Source organism: Dama dama, chromosome 9 (assembly GCF_033118175.1).
Source record: "Dama dama isolate Ldn47 chromosome 9, ASM3311817v1, whole genome shotgun sequence".
NCBI lineage: Eukaryota > Metazoa > Chordata > Mammalia > Artiodactyla > Cervidae > Dama > Dama dama.
In genome coordinates this window covers 18489107-18507054 of record NC_083689.1, presented here as the reverse complement: position 1 = coordinate 18507054, position 17948 = coordinate 18489107, and the positions used below count along the sequence as shown (strand labels likewise).

The following is a 17948-nucleotide window of genomic DNA, read 5'->3' as shown; positions in this document are numbered from 1 at the left end:
GGGTCCCCCGTCCAGCCTGTGACGGGTAGATGCCCGAATAGGTCACCTGTTCCTTCCGGCTCTGCCTCTCCGCAGGGAGGGAAGGGCAGGAGGACTGAACAAGCACAACCCTGCTCTATTCACCTGCCCTACATGCTGGCTTCCAGGGGCCTGGTGATGGTGGCGGTGATGGCGGCAGCAGGATGCCCGATGCTGGCCCATCTGGGAAGAAAATGAAGGCCCAGAAGGCGGGCAGCGAGCCAGTGGACAGGCCTCGGGAGACCCCCTGGTCCTACTTTTGCGACTTCCAGGACATCACCCATATGGTGCTGAAGGAACGCCACGTCAGCATCCATTGTCAGGACAACAAGTGCCTGGTGGGGCCTGGGGCTGTGGAGCCGGCTGAGGGGGGCAGGTGCCTCCGGCCTGTGATGCGTGCCTGATGACCCCCCACCCCCGCCCCCGGCCCGCAGGAGCTGACCCTGCCTTCCCGGGCTGCGGCCCTGTCCTTGGTGTCGCTGGTGGATGGTTACTTTCGCCTGACCGCCGACTCCAACCACTATCTGTGCCACGATGTGGCTCCTCCACGGCTGGTGATGAGCATCCAGGATGGTATCCACGGACCCCTGCTGTGAGTGCCTGGGGCGGGGGTGGGGCGGGGTGGGGGCAGGGCCGGAGGGGCAGCCGCCAGCCGGACAGTGAGCGTGGGACTGTGGAGTTTAAAGCACGTGTGTGCACATTGATGTCTTATGTGCGTCTTAGGGTGGGAAGGCCTGCGTGTCCACCACCTGTATGTGTGCACACTGGTGTGCAGACTTTCAAGTCTCAGTGAGTACGTATCAGTGTGTGTGTGTGTCCTGCATCTCCGTGCATGTGTGTGCGAGCATCCGTGTCTCGTGCGTACACGTGTGCCTGTATGGGCCTGCGTGTACTGTGCAAGGATTCACTGACACCGCGTTGGACACGCGTTCACATCAGTGAGTGCTCACGGGGGTGCGTGTGTGACCTGTGCATGTGTGCAAGCAGAGGTTATGCAGGGAGAGAGGGCACCTGTGATGGTGTGGGTTGGTGTGCCAGTCTGAGAGTGCCTGGCTTTGGGACTGGGTCCCCGTGCATGTCTGGATGTTCAACAGCTGTGTCCCTGCTCTGGGGACTGCATGTGATTTTGTTTTGTTTTTCTGGTTGTGGTTTTTGACATTGCCATGAGGCTGTGGGATCTCAGTCCCTCCGACCAGGGACTGTACGTTGAACCCGTGCCCCCTGCAGTGGAAGCACAGAGTTTAACCAATGGACCGCCAGGGAAGTTCCCCAACTGCGTTTTAACTTGTCAGTGCCCATTTTCACACCTGACTGGTGACTTTTGTGCGGCTGTGTTTCTCTCAGATGCTGGTGGCCATTGAGATATGCATGTGGGTGTTCCCACCCCTGGGGTTGTAATGTGACTCACCCGTGTGACTCACTGAGAGTGCCTGCCTGGACGTGTGTGGCTGAGACGGTTGAGAGTCAGGGCTTATAAGGTCATTGGTGTGTGTGGCCCTCCCGTTTGCTGCCTGGTTGGAGTTTGTGACTGTCAGCTCCTCTGGGTATCCAGAGGGTATCCCTTGTCCTACCTGTGACACTGGGACTAGCCGCTGGGGGGCAGGGGTGCATCATAAGAGGTCTCACCCCCTCCTAGCCTAGTCTGTACCCCAGAGGAGGGTGAGGCCTCCTCACCTCTCAAGGGGCTGTGGCCTCATGGCAGTCTGTGGGCCATGTCAGCGTTGTCTTAGTCCATTCAAACAGAATACCAATGGCTGAGTGGCTTAGAAACCACAGACACTTCTCAAGTTCTGAAGTCCAAGTGCAAGGTGTTAACAGATCCGATGTCTGTGAGAGCCCCACTTCCTGTTTCATAACCACAAGTTCAGTCTTCTGGCTGGTTTCCTCATATGGTGGAAGGGGTGAGTGAGATCTCTGGGGTCCATTTTTTATAAGTCACTAACCCCATTCCTGAGGGCTCTACGCTCATGATTCATCACGTCCCCCCAGGCCCACCTCCTAATGCCATCACTTGGGGTTTAGAGCTTCAGCACAGGAACTGATTGTGTTCTTTTTTAAACTTTTATTTATTTAGTTTTGACTGTGCTGGGTGTCCGTTGCTTTACCCAGGCTCTTCTCTACTTGCAGCGAGCAGGGGTTACTCCCTAGTTGTGGTGTGCGGGCTTCTCATTGCCGGGAATTCTCTTGTTGTGGAGCACAGGCTCTAGGGCTAGCAGGGTTCAGTAGTTGGGGCCTGTGGGCTTAGCTGCTCCATAGTATGTGGAATTCTTCCCGAGCAGGGATCAAACCCGTGTCCCCTGCATTGGCAGGTGGATCCTTATCTGCTGAGGCACCAGGGAAGTCCAACACGATTTTAGGGGGACGCAAACATTCAGTCTGTGTAGCTGCCGGGGCCCGTGGGGCTACGTCACCTTGCGGCCCTGTTTGTGTTTGTGACTGTGCTCACCTCTGGGTCTGGGAGGCCTGGGGCTGTCAGGTTATACTGCGGGAGCAGCCGTGTCTGTGATCTTTGACCTTCGCATGTGTGCCAGCCTGTGTTGTGTGTCACCCTGGGAGTGGCGACACGAGTAGGAAGTAGGAAGTCAAAGCAGGAAGTCAGGAAACACCTGGAGGAACAGGTAAATTTGGCCTTGGAGAATGAAGCAGGGCAAAGGCTGATAGAGTTTTGCCAAGAGAACGCACTGATCATAGCACACACCCTCTTCCAACAACACAAGAGAAGACTCTACACATGGACATCACCAGATGGTCAACACCGACATCAGATTGATTATATTCTTTGCAGCCAAAGATGGAGAAGCTCTATACAGTCAGCAAAAACAAGACCAGGAGCTGACCGTGGCTCAGATCATGATCTCCTTATTGCCAAATTCATACTTAAATTGAAGAAAGTATGGAAAACCACTAGGCCATTCGGGTATGACCTAAATCAAATCCCTTACAGTTATACAGTGGAAGTGAGAAATAGATTCAAGGGATTAGATCTGATAGAGTGAGTGCCTGATGAACTATGGACGGAGGCTCATGACATTGTACAGGAAACAGGGATCAAGACCATCCCCAGGAAAAAGAAATGCAAAAATGCAAAATGGCCGTCTGAAGAGGCCTTACAAATAGCTGTGAAAAGAAGAGAAGCGAAAAGCAAAGGAGAAAAGGAACGATATACCCATTTGAATGCAGAGTTCCAAAGAATAGCAAGGAGAGATAAGAAAACCTTCCTCAAAGCAACCTAGATGCCCATCAGCAGACGAATGGATAAGGAAGCTATGGTACATATACACTATGGAATATTACTCAGCCATTAAAGAGAATTCATTTGAATCAGTTCTAATGAGATGGATGAAACTGGAGCCCATTATATAGAGTGAAGTAAGCCAGAAAGATAAAGACCAATGCAGTATACTAACGCATATATATGGAATTTAAAAAGATGGTAACGATAACCCTATATGCAAAACAGAAAAAGAGACACAGATGTACAGAACAGACTTTGGGACTCTGTGGGAGAAGGCGAGGGTGGGATGTTCTGAGAGAATAGCATTGAAACAAGTATACTATCAAGGGTGAAACAGATCACCAGCCCAGGTTGGATGCATGAGACAAGTGCTCAGGGCTGGTGCACTGGGAAGACCCAGAGGGATGGGATGGGGAGGGAGGTGGGAGGGGGGATCGGAATGGGGAACACATGTAAATCCATGGCTGATTCATGTCAATGTATGGCAAAAACCACTACAATATTGTAAAGTAACTAGTCTCCAACTAATTTAAAAAAAAAAAGCCTTCCTCAGCGATCAATGCAAAGAAATAAGGAAAACAATAGAATTGGAAAGACGAGAATTTTCTTCAAGAAAATTAGAGATACCAAGGAAACACTTCATGCAAAGATGGGCTCAATAAAGGACAGAAATGGTATGGCCCTAACAGAAGCAGAAGATATTAAGAAGAGGTGGCAAGAATACACAGAAGAACTGTACAAAAAAGATCTTCATGACCCAGATAATCACGATGGTATGATCACTCACCTAGAGCCAGACATCCTGGAATGCCAAGTCAAGTGGGCCTTAAGAAGCATCACTAAGAACAAAGGAAGTGATGGAATTCCAGTTGAGCTATTTCAAATCCTAAATGATGATGCTATGAAAGTGCTTGTTGCACTCAGTACACCAGCAAATCTGGAAAACTCAGCAGTGGCCACAGGACTGGAAAAGGTCAGTTTTCCTTCCAACACCAAAGAAAGGCAATGCCAAAGAATGCTCAAACTACCACACAATTGCTCTCATCTCACACACTAGTAAAGTAATGCTCAAAATTCTCCAAGTGAGGCTTCAACAGTTCATGAACCAAGTTAACTTCCAGATGTTCAAGCTGGATTTAGAAGAGGCAGAGGAACCAGAGATCAAATTGCCAACATCCGTTGGACCATCGAAAAAGCAAGAGAGTTCCAGGAAAACATCTATTTCTGCTTTATTGACTATGCCAAAGCCTTTGATTGTGTGGATCACCACAAACTGGAAAATTCTTAAAGAGATGGGAATACTGGACCACCTGACCTGCCTCTTGAGAAATCTGTATGCAGGTCAGGAAGCAACAGTTAGAAATGGACATGGAACAACAGATTGGTTCCAAATAGGAAAAGGAGTACATCAAGGCTGTATATTGTCACCCTGCTTATTTAACTTATATGCAGAGTACATCATGAGAAACACTGGGCCAGATGAAGCTCAAGCTGGAATCAAGACTGCTGGGAGAAATATCAATAACCTCAGACATGCAGATGACACCACCCTTATGGCAGAAAGTGAAGATGAACTAAAAAGCCTCTTGATGAAAGTGAAAGAGGAGAGTGAAAAAGTTGGCTTCAAACTCAACATTCAGAAAACTAAGATCATGGCATCCGGTCCCATCACTTCATGTCAAATAGGTGGGGAAACAGTGGAAACAGTGACAGACTTTATTTTTTTGGGCTCCAGTCAGTGCAGATGGTGACTGTAGCCATGAAATTAAAAGACGCTTACTCCTTAAGAAAAGTTATGACCAACCTAGACAACATATTAAAAAGCAGAGACATTACTTTGCCAACAAACATCCATCTAGTCAAAGCTATGGTTTTTCCAGTAGTCATGTATGGATGTGAGAGTTGAACCATAAAGAAAGATGAGTGCTGAATAATTGATGCTTTTGAACTATGGTGTTGGAGAAGACTCTTGAGAGTCCCTTGGACTGCAAGGAGAGCCAACCAGTCCATCCTAAAGGAAATCAGTCCTGAATATTCATTGGAATATTGCTGAATATTCATTGGACTGATGCTGAAGCTGAAACTCCAATATTTTGGCCACCTGATGCAAAGAACTGACTCATTTGAAAAGTCCCTGATGCTGGAAAAGATTGAAGGCGGGAGGAGAAGGGGATGACAGAGGATGAGATGGTTGGATGGCATCACTGACTCAATGGACGTGAGTTTGGGTAAACTCTGGGAGTTGGTGATGGACAGGGAGGCCTGGTGTGCTGCAGCCCATGGGTTTGCAAAGAGTTGGACACGACTGAGCGATTGAACTGAACTGAACTGAACTGCTATTGGTGGGGTCTGTGGCTGGGCATGTGTCCATCTGCCATCTGACAGCTGTCTCCTGTGTGTGTGTGTGGCCTTGTTTGCCACGGTGTCTGACAGTTATTATGCACGAGTGTGTGCCTGTTCCATGTCTGTGTGTGAGTTTTCATGCGTGGGACGGTGTGACATTTCATGTATGTGTTCAGACACAGTGTCTGACATTTCTCCCAGCTGGGAGTGTGCCCTGCTGGGCAGGTTTTATATGTCTTTGTTGCCAGGCGTGGGTCCAGCAGTGCCCCCAGCTGCCCTAATGGTCCCCTCCTCCCTGCCCACCACCCGCCTAGGGAGCCATTTGTGCTGGCCAAGCTGAAGCCAGAGGCTGGCCTCTACCTTATCCACTGGAGCACCAGCCACCTCCACCGCCTCATCCTCACAGTGGCCCAGCGCGACCAGGTGGGCGTGGGGCGGGGGTCCTGGGCCGGGGCTGGGCGCGCTCCCTGCCTGGACCCCTGCTCACTGCCGCCACCCCTGCCGCCGCCAGCTCCAGGCTCCAGGCACCAAGGGCTTGCGCCTGCGGAAGTTCCCCATTGAGCTCCAGGCCGGGACAGTCATGCTGGAGGGCTGGGGCCGATCTTTCCCCAGCGTGCGGGACCTGCGGGCCGCCCTGCAGGACTGTTCGCTGCGGGCCGGCGACGACTGCTTTTCCCTGCGTCGCTGCTGCCTACCCCGGCCGGGAGGTACGGAGATGGGGGCGCCTCGAGGGAATTGGGGTGGGGGGAGGCCTCGCCCATCTGTGACAGCCCTCAGGGACCACTCCCACCCGCAGAGATCTCCAACCTCATCGTCACACGTGGGCCTCAGGCCAGCACCAGACCGCTCAATCTCAGTCATCTCAGCTTCTACCGGATCCGCCAGGAAGACATCACCCAGGTGCGTGGCAAGGGTCGGGGGGTGGGGGGCATGGGGGGAGCTGGCTGGGGTGGGGGTGATACTGGGATAGGTGATGGGGGGTGGGATGGGGGGGAAGGAACCCTGAAGGTATGGGGCACCAGAGAGGCAGCCTTAAGCCGTTGTCATGGAGATCTTCCCCTCCACCTTCCCCCAGCTATCCCACTTGGGCCAGGGCACAAGGACCAACGTGTATGAGGGCCTCTTGCGAGTGGGGGGCAGAGGCCCTGAGGAGGACAAGGCGGATGGCGAGGAACCCCCCGTGCCCGCTGGGGACCATGGGCAGAAGCTGCGTGTGGTACTCAAGGTGCTAGACCCAAGTCACCACGACATCGCGCTGGTGAGTGAGCGCGGCCGGGGGACTGGAGGCAGGATGAAGGGGTCTGTGGCCCCCTGACCTGCCCCATCCCCGCAGGCCTTCTACGAGACAGCCAGCCTCATGAGCCAGGTCTCCCACGTGCACCTGGTCTTCGTTCATGGTGTCTTCGTGCATGGCTCCGAGAGTGAGTGGCCTATCCCCTCCCCCCGACACACGGACCCCCAACATCCCTGCCCCTTTGACAGCCTGGCCCCACTTATACTCCTGACCTTCATCCTTATCCCTGACTATACCCTGACCCTTGGACCTACACGCCGAGCCCTGACCACCCCCCAATCTGTGCCTGTTCAACTCTCACCTACACCCTGAACCCTGTCTGCACTTTAACCCTTACCTGCACCCTGATCCCTGGCTACCCCCCAACCCTCCACCTCCACTCTGACTCCAGACTGCATCCCAAACTCCCTTCACCACCAGACACCTCTGCAGTCCCACCCTTGTGTACCTTCTGACCCCTTCTATGCTGGGACCCCAGCAGACCCCAGCCTTGCTGGCCCGCCTGTCTTCCCAGACCTCAGCCCCTGATCCTCCACCCCGCCTCCTCTGCATGTACTTCATTGTATAGGGTGGCCATGGGTAGCCTCCAGACCCAAAGGCCCATCTCTCCTGCTTTCTCCCCGATACTGGCCTGCGTGCTGACCCTGCACCCCTCCCAGTGCACAGGCACCCCAGCCCTGGGGGATCCAAGTGTCACTCAGGCTCCAACCTCCAGCTCCTCTCCCTCCAATCGTCTGCCGCTCCCCTGGCTCCCCAGGCCCCGCCTGACCTCGATCACTTACCCTCAGCCTCCTCTCTGCTGCAGCCCTACCCTGGACCCCAATGCCACCTTGCACCTTGGCCTCATCCTGCCCCCACCTCAGCCTGCACTCCACCCCACGTTTCTGTTCTCCCCAAAGTCACTGCCAAGTCTCGCCTGGTTCCCTGCCCCAGGGGAGCCGCAGCCCCTGGGTCCTGCCCCCGGCACTCTGGAGGGTGTGCGGGCGTGCAGCACCTAGAGTGACTGGGCCTTTGCAGACATCATGGTCACCGAGTACGTGGAGCACGGGCCCCTGGACGTGTGGCTGCGGCGGGAGAGGGGCCGCGTGCCCCTGGCCTGGAAGTTGGCAGTGGCCCAGCAGCTGGCCAGCGCCCTCAGCTACCTGGTGCGTGGCCTGCAGGCCGGGTCTGGGTGGGTGGTGAGGGCCAGGGCAGCCCCCGCATTCAGGAGAGCATGCTTGCTAATTCACTTCAGTCATGTCTGGCTCTTTGCAACCCCGTGGACTGTAACCTGCCAGGCTTCTCTGCCCATGAGATTTTCTAGGCAAGAATACTGGAGTGGGTTGCCATGCCCTCCTCCAGGGGATCTTCCCGACCCAGGGATTGAACCCACATCCCTAATGTCTCTTGTATTGAAAGGCGGGTTCTTTACCACTAGTGCCACCTGGGAAGCCCCTGCATTGGGTATGGAGGCCTCAACACACCCCTCTACCCACTAGATCTTTCCATGAACCTCCACTGCTCACCCACCTCTGTGGCTCCCATGTCCCCCTGACTCCCCAGCTTGATATCCAAGACCCTAAGCGAGTTGCTTCTGTTTGCTCTTTCTTGCCATTCATCCCCAGCCCCCTTTGGTCCAGTCACCCATTTCCAGAACACCCTCTGTGTGCCAGGCTCTGTCCTAGGCCCTGAGGACCCAGGAGAGAATAAATAGGCAGAGGTCTCCATTCTTGGGGGAAGCTAGCATTTTACTTGGGGGGGGCGGATTAAACAAGAAATATTGGGTTGGTAAAAAAGTCTGAAAAAAAAAAAAGTCTGTTCTGGCTTTTCCATAGTATCTTACAGAAAAACCTGAATGGACTTTTTGCCCAGCCCAGTAATAATTAAGTATATTACATGATGTGTCAGAAAGTAGCAAGAACTGTGGGGAAAAAAGCAGAGGTGGAGATGAGGATTTGCTGCAGTTTGGGGAAGAGGTGAAGCCTTAAATTACATGGGTTGAGGAAGGTCTCACCAAGGGGACCTGGAGATGACGTGGGGGCAGGGGTGGGGGGTATAAGGACATCTATGGGCAGTGCATTCCAGGCAGCAGGAACAGACAATGCAAAGGCCCTGGGGCAGGAGTGTACCTGACACTGGCTGAGGACAACAGTGAGGTCCTCTGGCCTTTTGTCCCTGTCTGAGAGCCTTGGCCTCCAGTGCTGGGAAAACAAGAAGGACTCACTGGGGACCTTGGGCTGCCTTGTCATTATGACAATGTACTGCCATATCCATAATAACCACAATTGTCTTTTTCACATGGGCCATGTGGGATGGGTAGGGGTAGGATCTATAGCTCCCAGTGGCCACGCCCCCTTTCCACCCCACTCCAGGAAGACAAAAGCCTGGTTCATGGCAACGTGTGTGGCCGGAACATCCTGCTGGCACGGCTGGGGCTGGCGGAGGGCACCAGCCCCTTCATCAAGCTGAGCGACCCCGGCGTGGGCCTGAGTGCCCTCTCCAGGGAGGGTGAGGACCCAGGAGGTGCTGGGCACAGGGACGGGCTACCCCACTCCTTTTACCTTGCTGACCTCTGACCCCGGCCCCCAGAGCGGGTGGAGCGGATCCCCTGGACAGCCCCCGAGTGCCTGTCTGGTGGAGCCCACAGCCTGAGCACCGCAGCCGACAAGTGGGGCTTTGGTGCCACCCTCCTGGAGATCTGCTTCGACGGCGAGGCCCCCCTGCAGGGCCGCAGTCCCTCTGAGGTATGGCCAGAGCACCCCTGGGCCCTTCCCACAAAGAGGGCTGGCACCCCCCAAGGAATCCAGAGGGCACATTTCAGGGTTCAGAGCTGCCTCCCCTCTGGCCGTGCAGCCTCATCTTGCTGGGGCTCCATCAGTTTCATCTGTCAGTTGCAGTGAAATGCGGTCCCAACCTCATAAGGTTGTACGTGTTCGGTGGCTTCAGTTGTGTGTGACTCTGTGCAGCCCTACAGACTGTAGCCCGCCAGGCTCTTCTCTCCATGGGATTCTCCAGGCAAGAATACTGGAGTGGGTTGCCATGCTCTCCTCCAGGGGAATCTTCCCGATCCAGGGATCGAACCCACGACTCTTACATCTCCTGAGTCAGCAGGCTGGTTCTTTACCACTAACGCCACCTGGGAAGCCGCATAAGGTCATGGTCATGGCAGATAGTCACATACTTTATTTATTTTTATAAAGTGACAGTTTTTAATGTATTATTTATTGTTTTTTAAATTTTGGGGTGCTCTGGGTCTTTGCTGCCATGTGTCAGCTCTCTGGTTGTGGCGTTTGAGCTCTAGAGGACAAGGGCTCAGTAGTTGCAGCACACAGGCTTCTCTGGTTGCGGTGCACGGGCTTAGTTGCCCAATGGCGTGTGGCATCTTTAGTTCCCCACCCAGGGATTGAACCTGCATACTCTGCACTGGAAGGCGGATTCTTAACCACTGGATCACTAGGGACGTCCCAGGTCACAGGCTTTTGTTTTAGGCAGTGTGTCCAGGCCATCAAGGAGGAAGCACAGGCTGTCAAGAGGAGGGGTTCCCAGAGGATGCCCCTGACCCAGCTGAGGGTGGAACAAGACTTCCCAGAGGAGGTTTTAATCCAAGTGCAGAAGTACCACAATGTCCCAGGCTGGGAAGGGCAGCCTAAGTGGCGGCCTAGGTTAGGGGGCTTTAGTGCATTCAGGGAGCTGAAGACCATAGGAACTTCCTGGGAGTTGGTGGGTGGGGCCAGTAGGACCTGGACATTTAGAGGCTCTCAGTCCCAGGCGGAGGATGCTGTTTGTAGACACCAAGGTGGGCAAGGCCTGGCTGCCTCCTTTCCATCCTCAGAGGCAGGTGGAAATCCAAGCAGAAAAGGCCAAGGTTGAGATGCTCCAGCACAGCACAGTTGGCTGGACTTGGGTTCCAGTCCAGACTCTGCAGTGATGGCCAGCTCTGCATCTCTTTGTGGAGACTCAGTGGCCTCATCTGTAAAATGACAAGAACAAGGAGCCGACTGGTCCACCCTGTCCCTCTGAGGACTTGATTCCGTCTCCTCCGGGACCAAGACTGAGGGCGTACACTGACTCCTAGTCTCCTCCCCACCAGAAAGAGCGCTTCTACCAGAAGCAGCACAAACTGCCTGAGCCTTCGTGCCCAGAGCTGGCCACTCTCACCAGCCAGTGCCTGACCTACGAGCCAGCCCAGCGGCCGTCCTTCCGCACCATCCTGCGTGACTTCACTCAGCTACAGCCCCAGAGTGAGCACCGCGCCAGGGCGGGGACCCTGGAGGAGGAAGGGAGGGATGGGATCCCTGCTGACACAGGCATGGTTCCCCCAAGTCTCCGTACAGTGGTTTAGAGTATGTGTAGGTTTCTAATTTACTTAAGCAGAGGGGAGGGGATACACAAGCTCTCCGTTTAAAAAACAAGATTTTGTTTTTTTTTAATTTTTGACTGTGGTGGGCTTTCGTTGCTGCATGTACGGGCTTTCTCTAGTTGTGGTGAACAGGGGCTATTCTCTAGATGTGGTGCTTGGGCTTCTCATTGCGATGGCTTCTCTTGTTGCAGAACACTGATTCTAGGTGCATGGGCTTCATTAATTGCAGTGTGGGGCCTCAGTAGTTGTGGCACATGGGGCTTAACTGCCCTGCAGCACAAGAGATCTTCCTGGACCAGGGATCAAGCCAGTGTCCCTTACATTGCAAGGCAGATTCTTAACCTCTGGACCACCAGGGAAGCCCCTCCGCCTCCCGCCCGCAGCTCTCAGTGTTTTGCGTAGGGAGAGCCACAACTTCTTTGGATGCATTAGACCCTGGCAAATGTTTTGGTTGTTAATGAAAAGTTTGTGCCCTTAACTCAATCTCAAAACATCCCAGGTGTCGATTTTGGTGCAGTCAACTATGCATTTTAGACAAATGGAATTTTTCAGCCCTTGCAAAAAAAAGTTTCCTTGTCTGGAGGATCAGAACTGGGGGGGGGGGGGGGGGTAGCAGTCATCGGCCTTCTGTGCCCCCAAGTGTGGGCTCTTTGGGGGAGAGGGCGGTCGTCTGGACTCACCCACTGTGGCTCTTCCAGATCTCGCTGATGTCTTGTCTGTGAGTCCGGATTCACTGGCTTCAGATCCCACGGTTTTCAACAAGAGATATTTGAAAAAGATCCGTGATCTGGGTGAGGTGAGGGCGGGACCTGGATGCCCAGGGTGGGGCCTGGAAGACTGGCGGCAGGGCCTCGGCTGTAAGAAGTCTCTGGTCTTAGAGACCCTCAGCTTCAAGGGGGGCCCTGGGGAATTGAAAGGGAAGCCTCGGCTTCCAGAGGCCCCCATCAACAAGGAGCAGGCGGGCCTAGGATTTTCCAAATAGACCTGCCTAGAAAGTGGGCTTGGGGAGCTGGGGTGGGGCTGACCCTCCTGCACACTCCGGCCAGGGTCACTTTGGAAAGGTCAGCCTGTATTGCTACGACCCGAACAACGACGGCACTGGTGAGATGGTAGCCGTGAAGGCCCTCAAGGCAGACTGCGGTCCCCAGCTCCGGTCGAGCTGGAGGCGAGAAATCGACATCCTACGCACCCTCTACCACAAGCACATCGTCAAGTACAAGGGCTGCTGCGAGGACCAAGGTAGGCGGGGCCCAGAAATGTAATGAGGCGGGACTAGAGCTTGGGTGGGGCTTTGGGGGCGGGGCCAACATGACCTGGTCATGACCTCCGCCTCTCAGTCCTAGGCGGAGGATGCACTTTATGGACACCAAGGTGGGTGAGGCCGGGCTGCCTCCTTGCCATTCTGAGATACTTTTCTGAGGTCAGGATGGGTGGGAGCCATGTCAGCTCCCTTGCCAGGGGACGGGTCGAGATTTGATGGTCCCCGCTGAGGACCGGTCCTAGTGTGGACGGGTCTTGGCTCTCCCTCCCCACTTTAGGATTAGCGGGTGCAGGGTGGACAGCCCGCTGTCCTAGCCTCCACCACCCTTATCAGCTGCCCCTCTCTGGTGTCAGGCGAGAAGTCGGTACAGCTGGTCATGGAATACATGCCCCTGGGCAGTCTCCGAGACTACTTGCCCCGGCACAATGTCGGGCTGGTCCAGCTGGTGCTCTTCTCCCTGCAGATCTGCGAGGTGGGCCAGCCCGCCCCTACTCCCAGAACCTGCCCCCTCTTTGGCCTGGCCTGAGCTTCCGATCCCCTCTGCTGGCCTCGACCCGCAATCTCTGGGCGGGCTCTCCTCCATCCTTGTCCATTCAGCCAATCATCCATCATCGGGCCACACCCCCGCTGGCCCAGACCCCCCCAACCCATGTCATTCCCACCGCTGACGTGGTCCCGCCCCGCGCCTGGCTCCTCCTGATTCTCTCGCCCCCCTGCCCGCGAGCGCCCCCTTGCGGCCCCTCCTCTGCCATCTGGCTCTGCTCCCGCCCCATCTGCCATCCTGCCCACTTCTCACGCCTGGTCCTTGCCATCCTGGTCACGCCCCCTCGGCCAGACCCTGCCCCCCTGATCCAGACTCGCCCCGCCCCCAGGGTATGGCCTACCTGCACACACAGCACTACGTGCATCGAGACCTGGCCGCGCGCAACGTGCTGCTGGACAACAACAGGCTGGTCAAGATCGGGGACTTCGGCCTCACCAAGGCCGTGCCCGAGGGCCACGAGTACTACTGCGTGCGCGAGGATGGGGACAGTCCTGTGTTCTGGTAACCAGGCGGGACCCAGCGGAAGGGGTGGGTGGGCGGCGCCACGGTCACCGGGAGCAGACAGGGTGGAGTAGATGGATGCTGGGGTCCCAGACGACAGGGCCTGGGTTCATTGACCGTGCCCCGCAACTCTTAAGGGTGGGGCCCTAACTGGGGCCACAGGGCTCTTGAGCCTCAGATAAGGACTCCAATCTGGCCTGGCCCATGGCTTGAGTGCCCTTTCTCCCCAGGTATGCCCCAGAGTGCCTGAAGGAGTGTAAGTTCTACTATGCATCGGACGTCTGGTCCTTTGGGGTCCTCATGTATGAGCTGCTGACCTACTGTGACTCCAGCCAGAGCCCCCCCTCGGTGAGAGCCAGGCCCGAACACCAACCCCATGGGTGTGCCTCACAGTCCTATTCTGTAAAGTTGGCCACTTAGACTGCAAAGGGCTTTGACTGTGACAGAAACTCACTCAAATAGGAACAGCTAATTCTGCCATTTGCAAACCCCAGGGGGGACAGTGGAAACATGGCTTGATCTAGATCGTCAGATGCCATTAGGAACCCAGTTTTCTCCATCTCTTGACTCTGCTGTTCTCTGTGGTAGCTTTTTTTTTTTTTCCCCACCACACCACTCAGCATGAGGGATCTTAGATCCGTGACAGGGGTTGAACCTGTGCCCCGTGCAGTGGGATGTGGAGTCTTAACCACTGTTAGCATTTCTTGGGGCTTTCCAGGTAGCTCAGTTGGTAAAGAATCTTCCTGCAATGCAGGAGACTCCAGTTCGATTCCTGGAAATAGGCTACCCACTCGAGTATTCATGGGCTTCCCTGGTGGCTCAGACGGTAAAGAATCTGCCTGCAATGTGGCAGACCTGGGTTTGATCCCTGGGTTGGGAAGATTCCCTGGAGGAGAGCTTGGCAACCCACTCCAGTATTCTTACCTGGAGAATTCCATGGACAGAGGAGTCTGGCAGGCTACAGCCTATGGGGTCGCGAAGAGTCGGAAACGACTGGGTGACTACGCACAGCACAGCATTTCTCAAGTGGGCCTTCCCTTAAAAAAAAAAAGCAAGCCCGCCCTCTGCTTTGGCCACAGTGGACCTAGCTGAGAGGAGGAGGATCTTTCTCTTTCCAGCATGATTTAGGACTCTCTGACTGGTCCAGCTTGGTTCACGTGCCCTCGAGGAAGCCAGTCACTGTGTAGTTCTGGACCGAGAGGAGGAGCCTGGAGTATGCAAGGGCTTTATGCCCAAAGCCAATCAGAGTGCGTATATAGGAGAAGAGAAAATAAGATTCTCGACAGGCAAAAACAACTAGCTGGGAGGCTTAATAATAACACCAAATATCTAATCCAGGCTTACATTATGAATATTAGTTTATCTAGGGACTTCCCTGGTGGCCCAATGGTTAAGACTCCTTGCTTCCAATGCAGGGGGTGCAGGTTCAGTCCCTGGTGGGGGAACTAAGATCCCAGATGCCACATGGTGTGGCCAAAAAAGAAAAAAAAAAAAGTTTTCTCCAACTTCATAATAACTCCAGGTGGTAGCTTTTATCACCCATTTTACAGATGAGAGAACCAAGGCCCAGAGAGATAAAGTCATAAGTCTAAAGTTATACAGCTGAGAAATGGTTGTTATTCAGTTGCCAAGTCATGTCTGACTTCTTGCAACTCCATGAACTGAAGCACGCCAAGCTTCCCTGTCCCTCACATCTCCTGAAGTTTGCCCGAGTTCATGTCCATTGAGTCGGTGATGCCATCCAACCATCTCATCCTCTATTGGCCCCCGAGGGTCCCTGAGAATCCCTGCCATCCGGCTCCCGGCTCCTGACCTCTATTGAGGCAGCTTTACCTCTTAAAAACAGCTGCTCTTGTTTCTTCTGTAGAAATTCATCGAGCTCATAGGCCTCACCCAGGGGCAGATGACCGTGCTGAGGCTCACGGAGCTGCTGGAACGAGGGGAGAGGCTGCCACAACCAGAGAGATGCCCCTCTGAGGTGAGACCCTCCCTTCCCCCCTTCCCCACTATCGGACCAGGGAGAGAGTGGAGCTCCCGACCTGGTGAAGCCAGCCTCCCTGACTCCCAGTGCCTTACCGCTATCCCGAGACCCCACCCCAGTGAACTGACTTTCCTAGACTTACCCCGTTTGCACTGCTATAACAGACTTTTTCCTTTCCCCAGATCTATTGCCTCATGAAGGACTGCTGGAAGGCAGAGGCCTCATTCCGCCCGACCTTCCAGAACCTCGTACCCATCCTCAGATCATACCACGAGAAATACCAAGGCCAGGCCCCCTCAGTGTTCAGTGTCTGCTGAAGCCCACCAGCAGCTCTGTTTGAGGGGATTGGAGCAGACAGCACCACTGAGAGCAACTCCTGGTCCTTAACCTGAGACGGGCTCCAGGCGGGAGGCCAGCCTCACCGACTCCCTGTGCCTTACCACTATCGGGAGACCCCACCCCCCGGTGAACTGACTTTCCTAGACTTACTCTGTTTGGACGGCAATAACGAAATACTGCAGACTGAGTGGTTTATAAACAACAGAAATTCATTTCTCATGGTTCTGGAGGCTAGGAAGTCCAAGATCAAGGCACCAACATGGTTGAATTTTGGTAAAAGCCCTCTTCCTGGTTCATAGCCTATGCCTTCTCACTGTGTCCTCACAAGGTGGAAGGGGGCAAGGCATCTTTCTGGAGCCTCTTTTATAAGGGCACTAATCACATTCAGGAAGGCACCACCCTCATGACCTATGCACCTCCTAATAGCATCACTTTGTGTGTGTGTGTGTGTGCACGTGTGCGTGCATGCATACATGTGTGTGCTCAGTCATGTCCAACTCTCTGCAGTCTTATAGGCTGTAGCCCACCAGGCTTTTCTGTCAATGGAATTTTCCAGGCAAGAATCCTGAATGGGTTGCCATTTCCTATGCCAGGGTATCTTTCTGACCCAGGAATCAAACCTGCATCTCCTGTGTCTCCTGCATTGGCAGGCAGATTCTTTACCACTGAGCCACCTGGGGAGCCCCATTTTTGGAATTTAGGATTTCCACATGGGAATTTTAAAGGGACACAACATTCAAATCATGGACCCTCCCAAAGTCATGACCTTGACACAGACTCCTGAGGGGCCCAGGACAAGCAAGGAGCTAACCAGGCTCTTGAATTTGATTTTTTTTTTTTTTTTGGTCACGCCACTCAAAGCATGTGGGACTTTAGTTCCCCAACCAGGGATCAAACCCATGTCTCCTGCAGTGGAAGTGTGGAGTCTTAACCACTGGATCACCATGGAAGTCCCGAATCTGATCTTTCTGCCCTCCCCTATCTCCTGCCCTTTGAGCCCACTATCTCCCCTAACAGGGTATAAACTGATTTCCTCTGCTAGAGGTGTGGTCCCTGGGCCCTTTTACAGAAAGGATCTGCTCCCCTGAGGACTGCACCTAGGGCCAGACACTCACAGCAGAAGAATCAGAATTCAAGTCTTCAGCCTTTGCTCACCGCTAAATAACCAGCCAGCAAAATAGACCAGTGCCTAGAACACAGAAGGCCCTCAAGATATATGTCAAATATATCAACGAAGGATTGGGGGACCACATGCCATGTAGATAACATTGCCAGTTTCACCCTTTTCGCACTGTGTGACCTCAGGCACATGGCTTCCCCTCTTTGAGCCTGAGCTCTCAACTATGAACTTGGGATGTTCCTGCTTGCTGCCTCGTTGTTGTTCAGTTACTGTTGTTCAGTTTGACTCTTTGCAACCCCATGGACTGCAGCATGCCAGGCTTCCCTGTCCTTTACCATATTCCAGAGTTTGCTCAAACTCATGTCCATTGAGTCAGTGATGCCATCCAACCATCTCATCCTCCGTCACCCCCTTCTCCTGCCTTCAGTCTTCCCCAGCATCAGGGTCTTTTCCAGTGAGTCAGTTCTTCGCATCAGGTGGCCAGAGTATTGGAGCTTGAGCATCAGTCCTTCCAATGAATATTCAGGGTTGATTTCCTTTAAGGAGCATGATGTCCATGTGAGAGCTGGACCATAAAGAAGGCTGAATGCCGAAAAACTGATGCTTTCAAATTGTGCTAGAGAAGACTCTTGAGGGTCCCTTGGACAGTATGGAGATCATGCTGCCTTGTAGGACTAATGTAAAGAGCTAGTAAGGTCATCAAATGCTTACCAGAGAGATATGCAAACAAGTGCTTAATAAACATTTGATATTATTATTAATCTGGTGTTTGCCAACTTATTTCTACTTAATGGGTGTTCTTGAGATGGGTCAGCTACATTGTGAAAGGAAAGTCTCTCAGTCATGTCTGACTCTTTTTGACCCTGTGGACTATATAGTCCATGGAATTCTCCAGGCCAGAATACTGGAATGAGTAACCTTTCCCTTCTCCAGGGGATCTTCCCAACCCAGGGATTGAACCCAGGTCTCCCAC

At 53.8% G+C, this 17948-nt stretch overlaps 1 protein-coding gene across 4 annotated transcripts in view; it reads left to right on the top strand.

Annotated features, from left to right (window-relative positions):
- The window catches only part of TYK2 (tyrosine kinase 2), a 29430-nt gene extending 11694 nt beyond the window's left edge, over positions 1-17736 (top strand). For all 4 annotated transcript variants that reach the window (XM_061150284.1, XM_061150281.1, XM_061150283.1 and 1 more), the window contains 18 exons: positions 147-356; positions 453-610; positions 5911-6019; positions 6108-6303; positions 6393-6496; positions 6672-6854; positions 6930-7017; positions 7908-8035; positions 9242-9377; positions 9459-9613; positions 10960-11110; positions 11928-12025; positions 12276-12468; positions 12844-12962; positions 13363-13535; positions 13766-13883; positions 15403-15513; positions 15699-17736. In XM_061150284.1, coding sequence (XP_061006267.1) covers positions 147-356; positions 453-610; positions 5911-6019; positions 6108-6303; positions 6393-6496; positions 6672-6854; positions 6930-7017; positions 7908-8035; positions 9242-9377; positions 9459-9613; positions 10960-11110; positions 11928-12025; positions 12276-12468; positions 12844-12962; positions 13363-13535; positions 13766-13883; positions 15403-15513; positions 15699-15833 — 2565 coding nt within the window. In that variant the 3' untranslated portion in view covers positions 15834-17736. The remainder of the gene's footprint in view (positions 1-146; positions 357-452; positions 611-5910; positions 6020-6107; positions 6304-6392; positions 6497-6671; positions 6855-6929; positions 7018-7907; positions 8036-9241; positions 9378-9458; positions 9614-10959; positions 11111-11927; positions 12026-12275; positions 12469-12843; positions 12963-13362; positions 13536-13765; positions 13884-15402; positions 15514-15698) is intronic.
- The last annotated feature ends 212 nt before the right edge of the window (positions 17737-17948 follow it).